The following is an 18,437-nucleotide window of genomic DNA, read 5'->3' as shown; positions in this document are numbered from 1 at the left end:
CTCCCTGTGGTGTGTGCAGTGGTGGGACCCACTCACCTGCTGCCTGGATGAGCTGCCAGGCTCTGATTATCCCATGACCTGGCCTGGCTGGGGCCCCATTCATGGTGAATGGGGCCCAGGCTGGGTCATGGGACAATCCCCATAGTGCAGCAGAGAGTGGGGCAGGGGTAAATGATTCACCCTGCCCATACTCCACTTTCTTCTGCACTGTGGGGGGTCTCAATTTGACCCCACCCTCCAAGCCTAGGGTGTTAAAGAAAGAAGATTAAAAGAAACTTATCTGCCTGCATGCAACTGGGCTAGCTGCGGTGCTGGATGCAAGTGCAGGGTATCTGGGTATTTGCACCCCTCCCTCCCTGCTGCAGCTTCCCATTTCTGGGCTCCCCTAAAGCTGTGCCTGCTGCTGCCCTCTGTTTGGGGCGGCTCAGCCCTGTTAGCCTGCCACTTCCACTGCTTATGGTTCATGGCTGCAGGGGGGGCCTTGTCTGCTGGCCCCCCTGTGGCTGCAGGTTTCACAGGATAGGATGGGCTGGTTCTGGAGATGGTGCAGTCCCAACCTTGGAAGTCTTCAAGAGGAAACTGGACAAACATCTTGCTGGGATCATTTGATCTCAGCAGTATTCCTGCCCAGAGCAGGATGGCTGGACTCAAAGATCTTTCAAGGACTCTTCCAGTCCTCAATTTCTATTATTCTAATTTCTATGATATTTAATTTCATGAAGAGCTTGTCACCACCAGAAATTTAATTCAGATTTAAGTAAGGCATGCATTTAAATAGATATAGCTATTCTGGTTTTCTCTTCTTTTGGGTGCACGGTTGGCCACAGAGGGAGTTTTTCAGAAATAGTTTATTCTAGAATAACTTCTTATGTATACAGATTTTAAAAGCAATGAAAGTTTTTCTGAAATTAAAGTACCTTTCAAGAAGGAAAATTTTTCACGATGTGGTATTATGCAAATGCTACTTTATGTTATTTAAATCAGTGGCAGCCTGGCTTAACTGTATTTTCTATGCAAATAAAATGGAAAATGTTTATGTACTCAATATTTTGTGGGAAAAAATTATATAGGCTCATGATGCCACTTTTTTTTAGACTGTTTTGCTCTATATGGCCACAGAGCAATGGTGTATATATGGTTCTTTATTTCTCATGCACACATGGCTACTTGTGAATAATGCAAGGTCATCACAAACTCAAGCCAATAAAATCTCTATCCCACACCACACCTATATAGAATATGTGATGATGTGCCGTGGGATAAGATTTTATTGATATGAGTTTGGGATGAGCTCACATTATTCACTACTAGCCAAAAGAGTATATGTGTATGTGTTTGTCTTAGAAATAAATAGGGAAATCATAGTAATTTATTAGATAAACTTTACTATTTTTTCTATATTTGACTTCCATATAAAAACCTCCCTGTGATTTATCCAGTATAATTGTTGGTCAAAATATTTGTGGTATCTTTGTGTGAATAATTTTTGGTCTTTCTTTTAGCTCTCTTCATTGCAGTTATTCAGTAGCTGCTATGTCACGATACCATAAAATCACAGATCCTAATTGTAAAGACCTTACAAGAAGAGAATACCAGAGACTTCAGAAAAATTAACCTAACATTCATTCCATAGATAATAAAGTCTCATTTCAAATCCTCTTTTGAGCTACTAGATCTAGAAACAAATTTAGAGAAAGCATAACGGGGAGTCATAGCTAAAGCCACCTATTCAAATCCTAGGGCTAGGATTATTCATTTCCTTTTTCTGACTCTTGCCCCTGGCGTGAATCAAAAGAATGTGTTTTGGGGAAGAGAGGGAGGATTTCACAATTGGAAAAAATTGGAAATAGTTTTGTGCCATTTTTAAAATAAAATAGTACTTGTTGTATAGGGGATTAGAGGTCTGGAATCCGAGCAGTAGGCCAACTGAAGATGGATGGGTGGGAAAAACATAGGTGAGGAGTATGAGGTGCAGGATAGAAGTAGTTCAGAAGTTACGAGTATTTGTGGTAATACTATCCATGTGATTAGTTATAGTTACTATGGTAAATTTAATTTAACATTTACCTTTGATAGGCTCCTGTGTGCTCTGCTTATTCATTCATTCCACAAATGTGGAATGAATGAATAAACCTTTTAAAGCTGTTCAAATTCCAAACCTCTGAACAGCTTTAAAAGCAACGATCTTAAAAGCTAGGGACAGAGATGACATATAAACTGGTTTAAGTGATCAGAAACTGGTTTAAACCTGTAACAGAACAGATGTTCAGTACGCATAAACTAGTTTGAAAATGGCTGAAACCGGGTTGAGATAAACCTGGTTGAATGTAGTATCAGACTTAACTGATTTGGCTCAAACCGGTTTATGCAATGTCTGCCTAAGGCCCTTTGCTGGTTTAAGATAAACCAGACACCCTAAGCATCCCAGCATGCTCTCTGGGCTGGGTGGGGCTCTCTGCTCTACAGCAGGGCTGGCCCCTCCCCTCTACGCCCTGGCTCCCACTCAGCAGTGACTTGCAGGAACAGCAGGATCTGCCTGGCTTCTCCCTGCTAAGCAGGGATTATTCCTCCATCCCCTCTGCTTTACACAGACACCTCAGCATTAGCTAGCAAACCACATCCTGGGTATAGTTCATGCTGTGGGAAATGACCAAGGCAGACAGGCTTTTTGGAGTAATCAACAGGTAGCTTAATGTCCTTCCTTGGAAAAGCTGTTTAAGAAGAGGTGTTTGCTCCTCCCCCCCACCCTCACCACTGCCTGCTCATGCTTCCCATCTCCCCCTCACCACTCCCTGCTAAGCAGGAATTTCCCACTCCCCTCTGCCTTGCCGAGAGGTGTCTGTATATTAGCTAGCAGACCACATGCTGGCTATGCTCCATGCTGAATCAACAGGTAAAATCAACAGATAGCTGGTAATATCCCTTTGTTGTGTTCTTAATGGGGTGATAAATATGAGGTAGATAAACATGAGATAAACACTGTTAACAATTCTCTGCTGGGCTAATCAGAGTGTCCTGTTGGGGTCTGGCCACATCCCTCCTCAGCTCAATATTGTACAAGGGAAGGGAGGGCTGCTCTAGTGCCCCTGATCTTCTAGCCTGAGCCACTGCAGGCATGTGCCTGCATGTCTGGGATGTCTGTACAGTTACAAGGTGATTTAACTTGGCCAGGTTAGACTAACCTGCAAAGATTGAATCAGTTCAGGCTCAGGCTTTTTGAATGTCTGCCCCTAGCCAAAATGTTGCTTTCCTTCCCACATGTGAAAATTCTTTCCCACTTGCCCTTCACTTTAAATTACAGAGTTGTTAGAAGGTCTTTCTGGATGGGCAATGTTTAGTCTTGAACCAACGACAGATTGAAGGTCTGATGTCTAACGAAGCACATCTTAGTTAGAAAAAAGGAAGCTTTAGTCCACTTGGAAAAAACTGAGAAATACCCCTTTTTAATGGGATAAGGTTTTATTTTCTAGCCTTGGTCAGTCACAAGATGTCTGACCTTAAAAACAATACTCTGATTTGTGAGGCAGCTATTTTAGTTCAGTTTTAAAGAATCCCAAGATATATTTATTGTATGTACTTTATATAAGAACAGTAAAAATAAAACCTCTCCAAAATGCACTCAATCTTAAATACTTCCAGAAGAATATTCCAGAAACAGAGGGAGTGCTTTGGCTACTACAAATTATCAAATGATAAAGGGAAGCACTATAGTGAAGGAGAAGGAAAAAACAACGCAACTTTAAAAAATAGTTCATAGTATTTTGTCAGATCCTTGGTCAAAGGAATGCATGATTTTTTTGTGCGTTTTTGCAGCACCTGAGACGATGGGGTTCTGGCCCATGATAAGATGTTGGTACAAGTAAATAACAATCATACTAGTTACATACATAGACATTTACTAAGATAAGGCTAATATTTCATATATTTCATATATACCCAAGCAATGAAATACATTAAAAATTATCCTACATGTCAGTCCACTGCTGCAATATTCTAATAGATTGTTTATGTGTCAGGATAAGGAGGCGGGGGAGGAGGATCCTTTCACCTTTTTCATTAATTGCGTTAAGTGTTTTTCAGGGCATCAAGCAGGGTAGAATAGGAATCACTTGGTCCATTTACACACTGAATAAATGGAATATAATCTGTTTCTAGATGAGATGCATGGAGGAGTCATGCTTGTTACAGATTCCACAAGATTACTTATAATCTGCAGTTCCTCTCAGTGGATTTGAGTGGTTGATCAAGAAATAAAAGATTCTATATTCTCTTAGTGAATGTCTCAGGCCTGCAGAGTACTGTAACAGCAGCAACACTTTTGGGCTACTTATTTGATGCTATCTCGTGAGATCCTCTTTATGGGAGTATCCAATCTGAGGCCAGATTTTATAAATCAGCCTCCTCTCTGATGCCTCCCAAATGCCCATGCAAGGTTGTGAATAGCAAGCTTGATCTTAAAAGCCATCATTTGAACCAGACAATGAAACTGTACACAGTTCAGTGTGAAGCACCAGATGGAAAACTCCTGATGAATTTCCTTAATGTGTCTGTGGAACTAATTTAATGAATTATGCCTTTCACTTTAGATTACTGTTTGCTTTGCAATATTTTTGGTAGGGGGGGACCACTTTCCATAATGACTTTTGTCTTCTACCCTCCCGTATATTTTGTTAGCAGTATGCAATGTGAAGTACTATTCAAATAAGTTCCCCCATTTTTTACCAGTCAAGCATAACTGCTTCCAGATCTTGGGACTAGAATGATGACAGACCTCATGGGCTACTGGTGCCTCCTGACTTTGGAGGGTGGGGGGGGCACCAGCGGCTGATCGCCAAAGGGGCTGGGGGGGTCTCCTTGTGGCTGATTGCCGATCCCAGAAGCGCCAATGGCAAAACTAGAAGCGCCTCTGGCAAAACCAGAAGGGGGATGGACAGCGCTCCCCGCTCTCCAGTTAGCAAGGGCCAATCTCAGGAGGGGTGCATTCTCCCCCCCACCCCTCCCCGTGCCTCCCTATGTGTCACCTATGGCAGACCTTATACTTATGATTCCTTATGTCCTGCCAGTGGATAAGGGCCGTTGGGTGGGCATGAATTCCACTGCCAAAGCAGTGTAAAGGGGGCCTTAATGAAATGAGAATCTGTCCCAGCATCCCAAGAAATGCATGGATTTTAGGCTTACTCTTACTTTGTTTTCAATAAACCATTCATAGCTGAGATCAGCTGTGTTTGCTCTTTCTGTCCATTCCAAGTTTTCATCTTGATTGGGGGACTGCCTGAGTGCTGAGGGTGGAATCCATCCCATCTTCCAGGTCATTGATGAAGATAGTGAACAAAACCATGCCCAGGACTAACCCCTAAGGCACTCTACTTGATCCCAACTGCCAGCTAGACGTCAAGCCATTGATTACTACCCTTTGGACCTGATGATTCTCCAGTTTTCTACCCACCTTACAGCCCATTCATCCAACCTGGACTTCCTTAGCTTGCTTGTGAGAATGTTGTGGGTGACCATTTCAAAACCTTGCTAAAGTCAAGGTATATCACATCCACTGCTCTTCCCACACCAACAGATCCAGTCATCTCATCATAGAAAGCAGTTAGGCTGGTCAGGCATGACTTGCCCTTGGTGAATCCATGCTGATTGTTCCTAAACACTTTTTTCTCCTCCAAGTGTTTAGAAATGGATTCCTTGAGGATCTGCTCCATGATTTTTCCAGAGACTGTGGTGAAGCTGACCAGTATGTAGTTTGCTAGATCCTCCTTCTTCCCTTTCTTTAAGATAGGCACTATATTTTCCCTTTTTCAGTCATCCAGGCCCTCTCCCAAATGCCATGGATTTTCAAAGATAATAGCCAGTGGTTTGGCAATCACATCCGCCAACTCCCTCAGCACCCTCAAGTGCATTGTGCTTGGCCTCTACGGACTTGTACACATCCAGCTTTTCTATATATACCCTAACCTGTTCTTTCATCACTGTCAGCTACTGACTTATTTGGGGCAAGAATTCTGGTGTCAAACTTTCTCAGATGAAACTCCCACTATGTCAATGAGAGTTTTGCTTGAGTAAAATTCCAGGATTTGTCTCTCTGTTCTCAGGGATGGGAAATCTTATTTTCCACTCTGAGCTTTCATTTGGCCTCACAGTACCTTGGCTCACATGGTTGTCAATAAGCATTTGGCAGCTGTATTGGCACACTGCCAGCATCATAGGATTCATAGTTATCCCTACATGGACATTTGGCCTTCCTCAAGTCATCATAGCTATTTCTAGCTTATTATCTGAACTGTAAAAGTTCTTCCCATTTTCAGACAAAGAACTTAATTCTGAATTGCACTTGTTTTTACTCTGAAGCGTAGCACTATTCCTCATTTGCATGAGTATAGAAAAAAAATCAGAATGAGGCTCAAACTTCCCAAAATCTATAGCACGTATGCACTATTACATGTAATGTACTCTTGAAAAGAATATATTCCTCCCATTCTATCAGCCTCAACAGAGTCTATAAAAATATATGAGAGAAGTTTCCAGTCCAGGTGTGGATCCACAACTTGAAGACACAAGGACACCAGAATCTTTTACCTTGACAACTGATTTAATAGCAAAATTTAACAAAGCTTGCCCCAAAATTAACAAAAGGCATATACAAAATGAAAAGTACCTTCGAGATCTCTGGGTTTTTGTCTTGATTTTAGTGTAATTGTTTACTCCTGCTCTCATTTGTTCCTCTCCCTGTCTTCCATTTAACAAAAATTTTGGCAATGGCTCTGGCCTTTTGCAGCTGTCCCAGATAGTCCAAATTGCCTTATTTAGAAGAAAGAATGTTTAGTCGGCCTGATAAGGGGTGCCAGACGCCTCAAAAGCTTATTTGCTAACTTTTCTCATGAAACAAGTTTCATCTCCATACTTTCCATCATTGATCTCTTTTTTTGTCCCCATCTTTCCCTCTTTAAACTTAGAATCATAGGAAACTGGAATGGAAGGGGCCTCAGGTTGTCACTTAGTCCAGACCACTGCTCAAGGCAGGATCATTCCTATCCAAACCACCCCATATCACCCCATCTCTAACCTTTCCTTAAACCACACAAAGAACTCTGTCACACAGCTGCAAAGCATATTGCTCTCACACCTCGAGAACACCCTAATGTGTCATATGTAAAGCAGGGGGATAAATAGCAACAAGAAGAATTTAGGTTAGGCATTAGGGAGAACTGTACAACTGCTGTGCACTAGAATAGATCACCTAGGGAGGCTGTGGAAATTCAATCACTGAAGGTTCTGGAGAACAAGTTTGATCAACATCTGTCAAGAATTGTTTAGGCTTAGTTGATCCTTCCTTCTGGGAAATGTGTGGGCAGGGATCTCTGCCGGGTGGAGGCACTCTGTCCGTGTGGCTCCCGACTGGTCTCCATGGAGTCCCCAGGGTTTTGGGCTGGTGACAGTAAGGGGCTATGATTGGTGCTGAGGCAGAGTCCTGGTTCTGTGGGCAGGGACAGGCGCTGAGCACATTGTGGCTCTGCCCCAGCCTTGATCCCGCACTGTCACCATCCCAAGATCCTGGAGTCTCCATAGAAACTGTTCGGGACCTGTGCAGGCAGAGTGTGCAGCCACACAGGTGAGGAGTTATGTCCAGGGCTAGTACAGGGATCTTGGAGCAGTGACAGGGCAGGGCTCTGTCTGGGGCAGAGCCATGATCTGTTCCCTGTATGCCCCTGCCTGCAGAATCTGTGCCCATTGTAGGGGCATGTGGGCAGCAGATTGCAGCTCTGCCCCAGGCCCCAGCCCCATGCTGTCACCACCCTATGACCCATCCCCATGACCCTGGCCTCACTTGCCCCTCCTGCTCCTGAACACTGCTCCCAACCTGCCCATGTCCACATCCTACATAGGGAGTTTTAGTGAGAAAGTGCCTGCTGACCCGGCCTGTGACATCTTAATAAAACTTCCTATGTTGCCTGCAGGCCCAAACAATTGTCCACCCCGGTATAGAGCCTTGTTGGAGATATGTTTTGGTGGCAGTGGTGCAAGCAACAGCAGTGTTAATTCCTGCAGCTTCCTAAACCAACACAGCAGCTCAGGCACCCATGGCAGTTAATACTGCCACTGCTTGTCCTGCTGCTGGAGGTGGGCTTGGATGAGATCTGGTGAATGAAAAGTGAAGCAAGCTTTACTGTCCAGCTCTAGAGGGATTTTCCCAGCTGTATTTGCTAACAATTCTATTACTGTAGAAGTTGGAAGAATTTAGAAGCATGGAAAAAGTTGCCACATTCAAAGAAGGTTTCTTATCATCAGAGGAGTCAAGTTTTGAAATGGTCTTCCGAGCCAAGTGGTATGAGGCAAGGAACCTGCACCTCTTTGAGATTAAACTGGACATGTTTTTGGAAAGGATGATATGATAGGACAGGGAGTTCTGCCCCACCAGTCAGTGTTTGAGATGTGGAGTCACATGTTTGTGGTCCCCAGGTTGGAAAGCATCTGATAATGCCAAGTGTTAGGCTTTGCTGGTTGCCACTTGGGACCAGGAAGGAAGGAGTTTTTTTCCCCCCATCATGAATGTTACTGACTTCTGGAGGTATCTTTTTTACTTCCTTTGAGGCAGTGGGGCATAGGCCACAGCTAAAACTTTTGATTAGGATGTGCTGATGTGCTGGGTAGCTATAGAAAATGCATAGGCTCCTAGCTATAGCCTCTTGCTTTTCTGTTTAGCATTGTACCAATCAACAAATTTAGGGGCAGAAAAAAATTCCTCCCTAACCCAGATTGGCATGTAGGGGTTTTGCCTTCCTTTGTAGTATGTGCATGATCTTTTTTGAACATCTTTTGAGTGTGTATTAATCAACTACTTTTCTTTTGCCACAATGGCAGGATATTTATTGTGCTCTTGTCTACCCTGGGCTCACCTGCATTGGATGTTCTCAATGCTTCAGATATTGTGCCTTGTTGGTATGGATAAAGGTTTGAGGTAGTGTTTCAGGGGATTCCTTTGGTTAATGATTACCTTTGACCACAGGAGACTGTACTCAGTGGCCCAGTAGGCCATTTCCAGTTTCTTGGCGTAAAGTTCTTTAATACACTGCATGTCTATTGCCATTTCTAGCACCTGAACTAAAAGTTCCGGGATAATCCTTGGTCATAACCACTTACTCCAAAGCACAGATTTCTGTTGTTTTAGCTATAGATTTTCTGAGCAGCAGAAGGCAGATATCTTCTGCATATGAGCCATAGACACAGACACTTTCATAGAGTCCAAGAAGATGTGACAGCATTAATTTAATATAACTGAAAATGAAAATGTGTAGTCACTTGCCTGTGCAACAAGTGTTGTATCATTTAAGAAAACAATGACTTGGAAATGTCATTAATGAGTGATAAAAACAACAGTAGGTAGAACCAAGTGTGGCTGTTCCTGTATGGTTTGTTGTGGGAATGCTCAAAGAAGCATTCAGTGAGATGGTTTAGACAAGGATGACCCTGTCTTGATCAGGAGCTTGAACTAGATAGCCTCATGAGAGCTCTTCTAGTCCTGTTTTTCTATGCTCCTACAGTGTTCTATCTCTCCTTGCACTTTCATGAGGATGACCACTATCACCTTCATGCAGCCTTTTGCCAAAAGCAAGCAATTTGTATTAAAACAATGACTAAAATATGATTAGTTTCTTGTTAGGTTTTGTGACAAGAGAGAACATATGATTAGTTCCTTGTTAGATTTTTTGACAATATAAAGCCAAATCAGGAAGGCCAAAGTGCAATTGCAGTTGCAGCTAGCAAAGGATGCGAAGGGTAACAAGAAGGGTTTCTACAAGTATATTGGTAGCAAGAGGAGGATCACAGAAAGCATGGGTCCTTAATTGAATGAAGTAGGAAACCTTGTGACAGATGATGCAGAAAAGGCTTAAGTGCTCAGTGCCTTTTTCGCCTCAGTCTTCACAGGCAAAGCCAGCTCCCATACTACTGCACCAAGGAGCACAATTTGGGGAGGAGATGAGCAGCCAACAGTGGTGAAAGAACAGGTTAGGGACTGTTTAGAAAAACTGGACATATACAAATCCATGGGGCCAGATGGGATGCACCTAAGGGTGCTGATAAAGTTGGCTGATGAGATTGCAGAGCCACTAGCCATCATTTTTGAAAACTCATGGTGATAAGGACAGGTCCCGAATGATTGGAAAAGGGCAAACCTAGTGCCCATGTTTAAGAAAGGAAAAAAGAAGAATCCAGGGAACTACAGACCAGTCAGCCTTACCTCAGTCTGTGGAAAAATCATGGAGCAGATCCTCAAGCAATCCATTTTTAAGTACTTGGAGGAGAAGAAGGTGATTAGGAGCAGTCAGCATGGATTCACCAAGGGCAAGCCTGCCTGACCAACCCGATTGCCTTCTGTGATGAGATGACTAGCTCTGTGGATGTAGGGAGACCCATGGATGTGGTATAACTTGACTTTAGCAAGGCTTTTGATATGGTCTCCCACAATATTCTTGTAGGCAAGCTAAGGAAGTACTGGGTGGATGAATAGACTGTAAGGTGGATAGAAAACTGGCTGGAGCATTGGGCTCAGCAGTTAATAATCAATGGCTCAATGTCTAATTGGCAGTCGATATCAAGTAGAGTGCCCCAGGGGTCTGTCCTGGGGTTGGTTTTGTTTAATTTCTTCATCAATGACCTGGAAGATAGCATAGAGTGTACCCTCAGCAAGTTTGGAGATGACACCAAGCTGGGAGGAGTAGTAGGGCTGTGTGAAACAACACCATTTTGTTTTGACTTCTGTTTCACTGTTTTGATGGGACAGTGTTTCATTTCAAGTTTTGTTTAGTTTTGATACCACTGTTCTGTTTCGTTTAATCGAAACTGTTTCGCTGTTTCACCTATAGCCTATAATGGGGAATCACAAAACTGCCTATAACTTTGTTGTTTCTTGCCTGATTCAGAGGAAAACTGCAGGCATGGAAGCCCCTGCTGAGGCCATGAAGCCTGCCAGCTTTCAAGGAGATAGGTGCAGGGATTTCTGGGAAACTGCATCTTAAGCAAGCTGCTAACAAGCAAAACTCGTGACGTGTGTGTATGTGTGTGTGTGTGTGTGTGTGTGTGTGTGTGTGTGTGTGTGTTAAGGCACAGCTGTTTTTCTCTCCCTCCCCCAGAGCACTGGGATTGGAAGGGACCTCAGGGAAGGATCACAATTATTGGCCAGCTACACAGTCAATATCAAAGCAGTCCTTCCCCCTTTCCCTCTCTCTCTCCTTACTTTTTGTTTCTCTGCAAGCAAGCCCAGCTTTGAAACCTGAAATGTTTCAAAACTTTTGAAACATTTTGAGTGCCCTCATTTTGTTTCGAGACTGTTTCTAAGCCTGTCATTTAGTTTCAATTTCACTGTTTTGAGCTCGAAGCGAGTCGAAACAGTGTTGAAACGAAACACCTGGTGAAATTTTGCACAGCCCTAGTAGATACGCTGGAGGGTAGGGCTAGGATTCAGAGTGACTTAGACAAATTTGAGGATTAGGCCTAAAGAAATCTCATGAGGTTCAACAAGGACAAGTGCAAAGTCCTACACTTAGGACAGAATAATCCCATGCATCAGTACAGGCTGGGGGCTGACTGGCTGGATAGCACCTCTGCAGGAAAGGACCTGGGGGTTACAGTGGTCCATAAGCTGAATATGAGCCAACAGTTTGCCCTTGTTCCCAAGAAGGCTAATGGCATACTGGGCTGCATTGGTAGGTGTGTTGCCAGCAGGTCAAGGGAAGTGATTATTTCTCTCTACTGAGCAGTGGTGAGGCCACATCTGTAGTACTGTGTTCAGTTTTGGGCCCCCCCACTACAGAAAGGTTATGGAAAAATAGGAGAGAGTTCAGTGGAGGGCAACAAAAATGGTTTGAGGGGCTCAGGGACATGACTTTTGAGGAGAGGCTGAAAAAAAAATCTGAAGCAATTGTCCCATAAACCAAATCTCAGAACCCCCTGCAACTCACAAAAGATTGTAGATGTAGTGGACAATGGGAAGATTGGGGAAGTTGAGGGCTATTGATCTAGGTTATGCTTTCAAAGCATTTTTTTAATTGCTTCTTTGCCATATACCAAATTGTTTATCTTGTGCAGAATGTGGTTTCTTTTGTAGTATGTAACTTTATGGATAATATTTTTAACATGTTCTTTCTCCCTTTTCACCATCAAATATGCATCAAGGACTATATGAAGGTTTGACTGATGTTTCCGTGTAGATAAAATGTTGAGTGTTCTGCCAGTGTTTTGATCTCCAAATATTGTGACTGTGTATTGATTGTGTTTCATGGTTCCCTGACCGATGACAAATTGTGTCTTGATGTATTTGTGGTGTTTGGATTTACTTTAAGGGATCATCTTTTAAAATATTTCTGGCCATAACCAGGTTTTGCTTTGACTTGTTTCAGGAACACCCCAGACCAGAATATGAAACCAAACTGCTACAGAAAAAACTCAAAAATGAAAAAAATTCAGATGATAGCATAAGTGAGGTAAGATGCATGTATTTGCTTCCAGTTTTCACTTACATTTGGTCTGTATCTTATGGATATCTGTATCATTATATCTCCACTGATCATTTTGTAAAGCTGTCTCATCGATGTTACTTGCCTCTTGCTGAGTCTGAGCAAGGTTCTTAGAACCACCTTTACGCTTGCTCTGTGTCCTGCCCTCCAGGATAGTGGACTGGGAGTGCAGGGTCTAAAGAGGAGAACAATGTATGAACAGTGAAAATAATTATCTGGAGTTTGACACTTTCACAAATGTTGAAGTATCCTTGGTTTAGTTATTTCATTAATGTTAGGTAACTGGCTGACTGGCATACTGTGCTAGTGGTTTTATAATAAATACATCTAGACAGTGATAGCAGCATCTTATAAATGGAAGAAAATACATAAATGTATCATATTGTTTAAATTATAAGGTGTGCTTAGTTTTCCCTGACTCAAGTACTCATTCCCATTCACTTCTTGTAAAAGTCTGATTGAGGTCTATTGCCCAGGCATTCATAAGTCTCTATAGATTCTCTGCATTGGTTCTGGCTAAAACATAGCTTATATTTTGTGTGCCACATGTGACAACTAAGTCAAGGTATTCAGAAACATGTCTAATTTCAATGATGAAGGAGACTCTTTACCATGTTTATGTTTTGAAAGGAAACAGTGTCCCAACTGGAGATAACTCCAGAATTCAAGTCTGCCCAAAACAATTTGATTTTGAATCATAGGCAAGAACTTAACCATCCCTTTTTCCTATGGATCACCATTAAGGTTTTGAAGCATAGCCAATGAACCAGACAGCTTAATAAAGCTACCTGCCACTTGATGGGCCTGCCCTAATGCTCTCTGGAGTCAGTGGAAAAGCTCCCAATCACTTCAGTGGGCATTGGATCTGACCCAATGTGAACAGGGAGGTTTGCCAGACAGGAGCTCAGAAACAGAAGTCCAGAGAACTCTTCTATTGGGCATGGAACAATTCTTTAGGTATCCCAAGTGAGAAATTAAACACTGTAAAAGATGAAAAGAGGAGCTGCTGTGCAGCTCTCTCTTGTTAGAAGTGAGTGAAAATTAGTAATACGTGCATGATTGATGCTGCAAAATATTCCATTTTTGTTGGAGCCGAGCAAGGTAATTAGCCAGTTTAAATAGGGCATGGATATCCCACTAGTATCCTTGATTAGAAATTAAATTATTGTAAAAGAAACAAATTAATTATGGCTAGAGTATAGATCAGAGTCTGAGAAGCAATTTAAAGACCCAGAAGCACACACAGGGGCAGAATTCCTTTAAATGTAATATAAATTAATTGGGCCAGGAATCGGGCCCAGGCAGCTCCAGGGGGCACCACTGCCACAGAGGGAAGGACTGGGGCTCCCTGCAGCTCAGGCACCTCTTGGGCCGCTGGCAGTTTGCCCCTCTACTGCAGGCAGGCTCCGACTCCAACAAAAAAAAGAGAAAAAAGGAACAGGTCCCTCATCATAATGTGACGGAAAAATTGAAATAGTGAGTTTCAGTTAAAAACCTGCTGTTTCAATTTAGGGAGCATAGAATATAACCTTGAGGACTAAACCCCATCATGTGTACAAATGCCCCTGGATCTCTGATTGGTATTTTAATTTCAGAACATAAAGAAAATAAATTATAGCCATTTCTAAATTATGCCCCAAGGATTAACATTTGGAAGAGCACCTAAGTGAATTAGGGTCTGCCTAGACTTCAATAAAGTACCATATCTAGGTCCCTGAGTTTTCTCTGAGGAACCAATTTGGGTACCAGAAGCCGTAGAGCTGTGTTAGTGTGATGTTCCACAGCTGAAGAGTGGAAGGTAAGTTAGCCTGGATAAATACTGTTTACAGGGCTATTCTTTATCATCCTGCTCATTTGGCTACCTTAACTGTCTGCATATCCAGCACTCTGTAGACTACCCCGAATGTCCCAAACTTCAGAATGGTTTTCAGACAGTCACTCTCTTACTTCATGTAATCCTTTTGCCCCCATGATTTCTTCTCATTTAATGTAAAATGGCTTTTTCTCCCTATCAAAACCAAATTATACGAGACAGTGTGCATTTTGCAGTGCCGAATAAGTGATGGTTTTATGCTATGATATTTTGTACTGTTCCAAACAAGAAAAGATGAAATCAACCGAAAGGGGATATTCTGCACATACATTTAGCTTTGGAAGGTCCTGAGAAACTGAGGCTGAGAGATTTATCTTTCTTATGCAGAGTAAATATTTTATATAATTTTTATAGGTTTAAAAAATTAATCTTACATGTTTTTCTTCTCCTGAGGAGGAACACATTGTGAGGTCATTAACTCAGCAGTGTTTGTATGAGGGGCTGATGTCAAGGCTCAGGTTTCTGTGAGGTCTCTGCCTCAGGACTTTCAGTTTGCTGGGCAGAAGCCAGGGTTTAGGGCTTTGTCAAATTACTAGCATGGCCCATCTCATTTACTGAACTTCTGTCAAGGTAGAGGCCTCCCTAAAATTATTGGATCAGTACCTCCAGCTTCTTGGTTTTATGTGAATACCCACGTTTCTGTGAGGTCTCTTTCTCTTATATTTCATCCATAATCTAATATTGAGGCATTGGCCTCTAGAAAGTTGCTCACTCAACAACTTTAGCTGGCTGCTTTGATGTGGAGACATGCCTCTATGATGTCAATGGTCAGCACCTCATGCTTGCTATTCTTTGGTCTCAGTGTCCAGAATTTCTAGTTTGCTTATCTGATGTGAAGCCAGGGGTTTTTGTGAAGTCTCTGGCTCAACAGCTGTGCCTTGTTGGGATGGAGATGATATCAAGGAACAGGATATTGAGAAACCACTGGTTCAGAACATGAGAGTTCTTTATAAGATTATGGGTTTATTTCCAACATATTAATTCCTCTGTTCATGTGATGCTGTGAATATAATTTTAATGTAATTAAACAAAGCTTTTAAATTCAAAGTTAAGTATGTTGTGAAATTTCTGCTCACCTTATTCCCATACAAAGGCTCACCAAAAGTAACAGGGGTACTTGTATGATTATGGGGTTTGTAGTGTACTGCAAGAGAAAATTCATTCAGGTAACCACCCCTGTGAAGTATAATCTGAAGATGCCTGTATACAGAGCTCTTTTTCCAAGATGTAGCTTTTGTTGATTTTTCTGAATATGGCAAGTTTGTGCATCAGGCATTTCATTAGTAAACATTATGAGTCACTCTACCCAAACAACAAATTCCATATCAACCTTATTAAGGTGAGTGATGTAAAGCATTGTAGATGTAGTGTTAATTGCCCAATGGGGCTTGTGCTATAGAAAATAGCTTGTATACAAAGACTTGTTATACTATTTAATCTACCATAATGAGCAAAGAAAAAGATTTCAGTCTACAGCATACTGCATGGTTCAAACAATTTTAATAAATATTTTATCAATTGTATTGAAAATGGGGAAGAAATTGTGAGGTCAGAGAGTACTTTGCAGCAGACTGCTGTGAATTTAGTAATAGAACACTACCCTAAGGTGCTATTGTTTGAAAAGAAAACTCATCTAAAGTTAAAGAAGTTACAGCATTTATGTTAAATGCCTCAGGTTAAGCAGCAAGCAAACAACACAACAAAAAAGGTAGTCATTAAGAATAATTACATGCACTTAAAAAATAATAACAAACTCCAGGGGACTAATTCTGAAAACGTTTATTTCAACAAAGCCATTTAAATTAATATTTGTAGTCAACTTCAGATAGGCCTGTATAAGTAAATGTTTACTATACCAACGTTTACATAGCTGTCTATTCAATCAGCAGAAAATTTTCCCTTTGGTTATGTGGAGAAGGTGGATGGAGAATATATGCATATGTGTGTGTGTGTTCACACAGGCATATGTCTCTGCTAAGAGAGTAACGTATAGAGAACAGATGGATTCGTCATAGCAAAAGAACAAAACAACTGATCATTTCTTTGCTGTTTTCCATATACTACAGTTGAGGTTCTTGTTTAATTTGTTTAATAAATTACAACATCTGAGGTGGGGTTAAAACTTTATATGCAATAGTTTATGATGAGATCATTATATTTGTGTAGTATTAACTAAAAAATTGTGGACACTTCTAATCTCTCAGTGATAAGCTTGTCTCTGTATACGTGCAGTACTGACCTTTTCCATTTAAATGTATTAGTGTCAGGAAATGAAATTAGGCCCTGTTCCTGCAAACACTTACATAGCTGGAGCAAACTCCGACTCCCATGGAAGCCTCTGGAAGGTCTCTCATTCATTTCAGGGAGAGAAGGCTCAGACCCTGTTTCCTTTTTGGGTTTAGCTGATCTGGCAAACAAAATTATGATAGTGCATTGTATCTTGCCCATTTTGCAAGATAGCAAATAGCTACTTACACGTATTTCTCCAGGAAAATTTTATAAGAAATAAAGGCTTGTCTCTTGGATTGTGTGCCTGGAACAAGCCTTGGGAATAGTAAAATCTGGCGTTCCCTCTTGTTTTTACATCCTTTCAAATATGCAAGCGGCATAATGAAGTCTTGAAATAAAACAGTTTGTTCAGGTGTTAATTGGAATGAACTGATATTTTAAAGATGTGATGATATATAGTGAACTTACAAGATGTATTCAAATGTCATAGAAAAGGAAAGGAAATTGGATGGTATTAATGCTCTTTATGCATTGCAAAAATGCCAGCATGATTTCTCCTCTTTAGTCAAATCGTGTCTTTCATTTAATTCAGTCCTTCCAGAGAGGAAAAGTTCCTAACAGACCAGAAGAAAGGTGAGCCTTGAGGACTTAGCTTCATTGATTTTTTATCGGGAGGTCCTTATTAAGTTTAATTAAATAAAGGAATCATCTTAAAGGCTTTTATAACCTAATTACAACTATCTAGTACAGGGGTCAGCAACCGTCGGCATGTGTGCCAAGCATGGCACGTGAAGCCATTTTGGTCGGCACATGTGGCAGGGCACTGTGTGTGCCTGCCACTTTAAGGGCCTGGAGCTGTCAGCCATCAGGTGCCTGATGAGGGCAGCCATTTTGAAGTCAGGAGCTGTCTATATAAACAGGGCAGTTTGGCTGCTGGAGGCAGGCAACAACATCGCCTGGCCGGAGGGCTGCTGAGATCATCAGGAGGTAAGGGAGGAGCTGTAGGGGATGGAAAGGAGGCTCCTGGTCCTGGGCATGACCTAAAACTGCACCCTGCTGGGAGTGGGTGGCCTGGTGGGGCTCTTAGTGGCGCGGGAGCCCCCAGGAAACGCCAGGCCAGTTACCACCCCGGTGAAAAGCAGGTTGGGGCGCCTTAACCCCTAGCCCCCACCACCGGGTGGGTAACCCTGTTTGTGTGAAGGGCCCAGAGGGCAGACCCTGGAAGAGAGTGAGGGGCTAGAGACCTGACCCGAACAAGAGAGTACCCTTGACTGGCCCATGCTGGGGCCAGGACCAGGATGGTCAAAAGGGCCAGGGGCCCACAGCAAGGGACACCCAAGAGCCAGGGGCCTGGGGTCCTGACTGGCCTGGAGGTAGGCCAGGGCTGGTAGCCAGAGGTCCCAGTGGGACCACACCCGAGAGGGGAAAATAGTTTCGGGGGGCTAGGTAGCCTGAATGAAGGCGGAGAGGCCGCCTGAATGGAGGGATCATGGAGGGGTCCTGTTAGGAGGATTCTGGAGCCCAGTGTGGGGGCTGGTGATTATGTGAACATCAAGATGCCATCTGCGAGGCTAGGGCTGCAGTATAGGGGAGGAAAGGAGCTGCAGAGAGCGCCCCCTGGCATCGGGGCAGCAAAATGGGTAGCCTCCTGCTTAATTGACATCAATTAATGAATCAATTAGCATCAAGATGTGGTGGGCGAGAAGGCGGGTGGTTGGCCCAAGAACAGGTGGGCGGACCACGGAGATCGGCCCAAGTAGGCCCCCTGTTACAGCACACCACCACCAGCCTGGGCTCTTGGCGGCTGCTGCCAGCCACAT

At 42.7% G+C, this 18,437-nt stretch overlaps 1 protein-coding gene across 1 annotated transcript in view; it reads left to right on the top strand.

The window, feature by feature from the left end:
* The window catches only part of ANO2 (anoctamin 2), a 321,678-nt gene that overhangs the window by 164,874 nt on the left and 138,367 nt on the right, over window positions 1–18,437 (top strand). The window contains exon 17 of the mRNA XM_025210200.1: window positions 12,399–12,482. Coding sequence (XP_025065985.1) covers window positions 12,399–12,482 — 84 coding nt within the window. The remainder of the gene's footprint in view (window positions 1–12,398; window positions 12,483–18,437) is intronic.

The sequence above is a fragment of the Alligator sinensis genome, unplaced genomic scaffold (genome assembly GCF_000455745.1).
Source record: "Alligator sinensis unplaced genomic scaffold, ASM45574v1 scaffold35_1, whole genome shotgun sequence".
In the NCBI taxonomy this organism is placed as follows: domain Eukaryota; kingdom Metazoa; phylum Chordata; order Crocodylia; family Alligatoridae; genus Alligator; species Alligator sinensis.
This window is presented reverse-complemented; position numbering and strand designations above follow the sequence as displayed.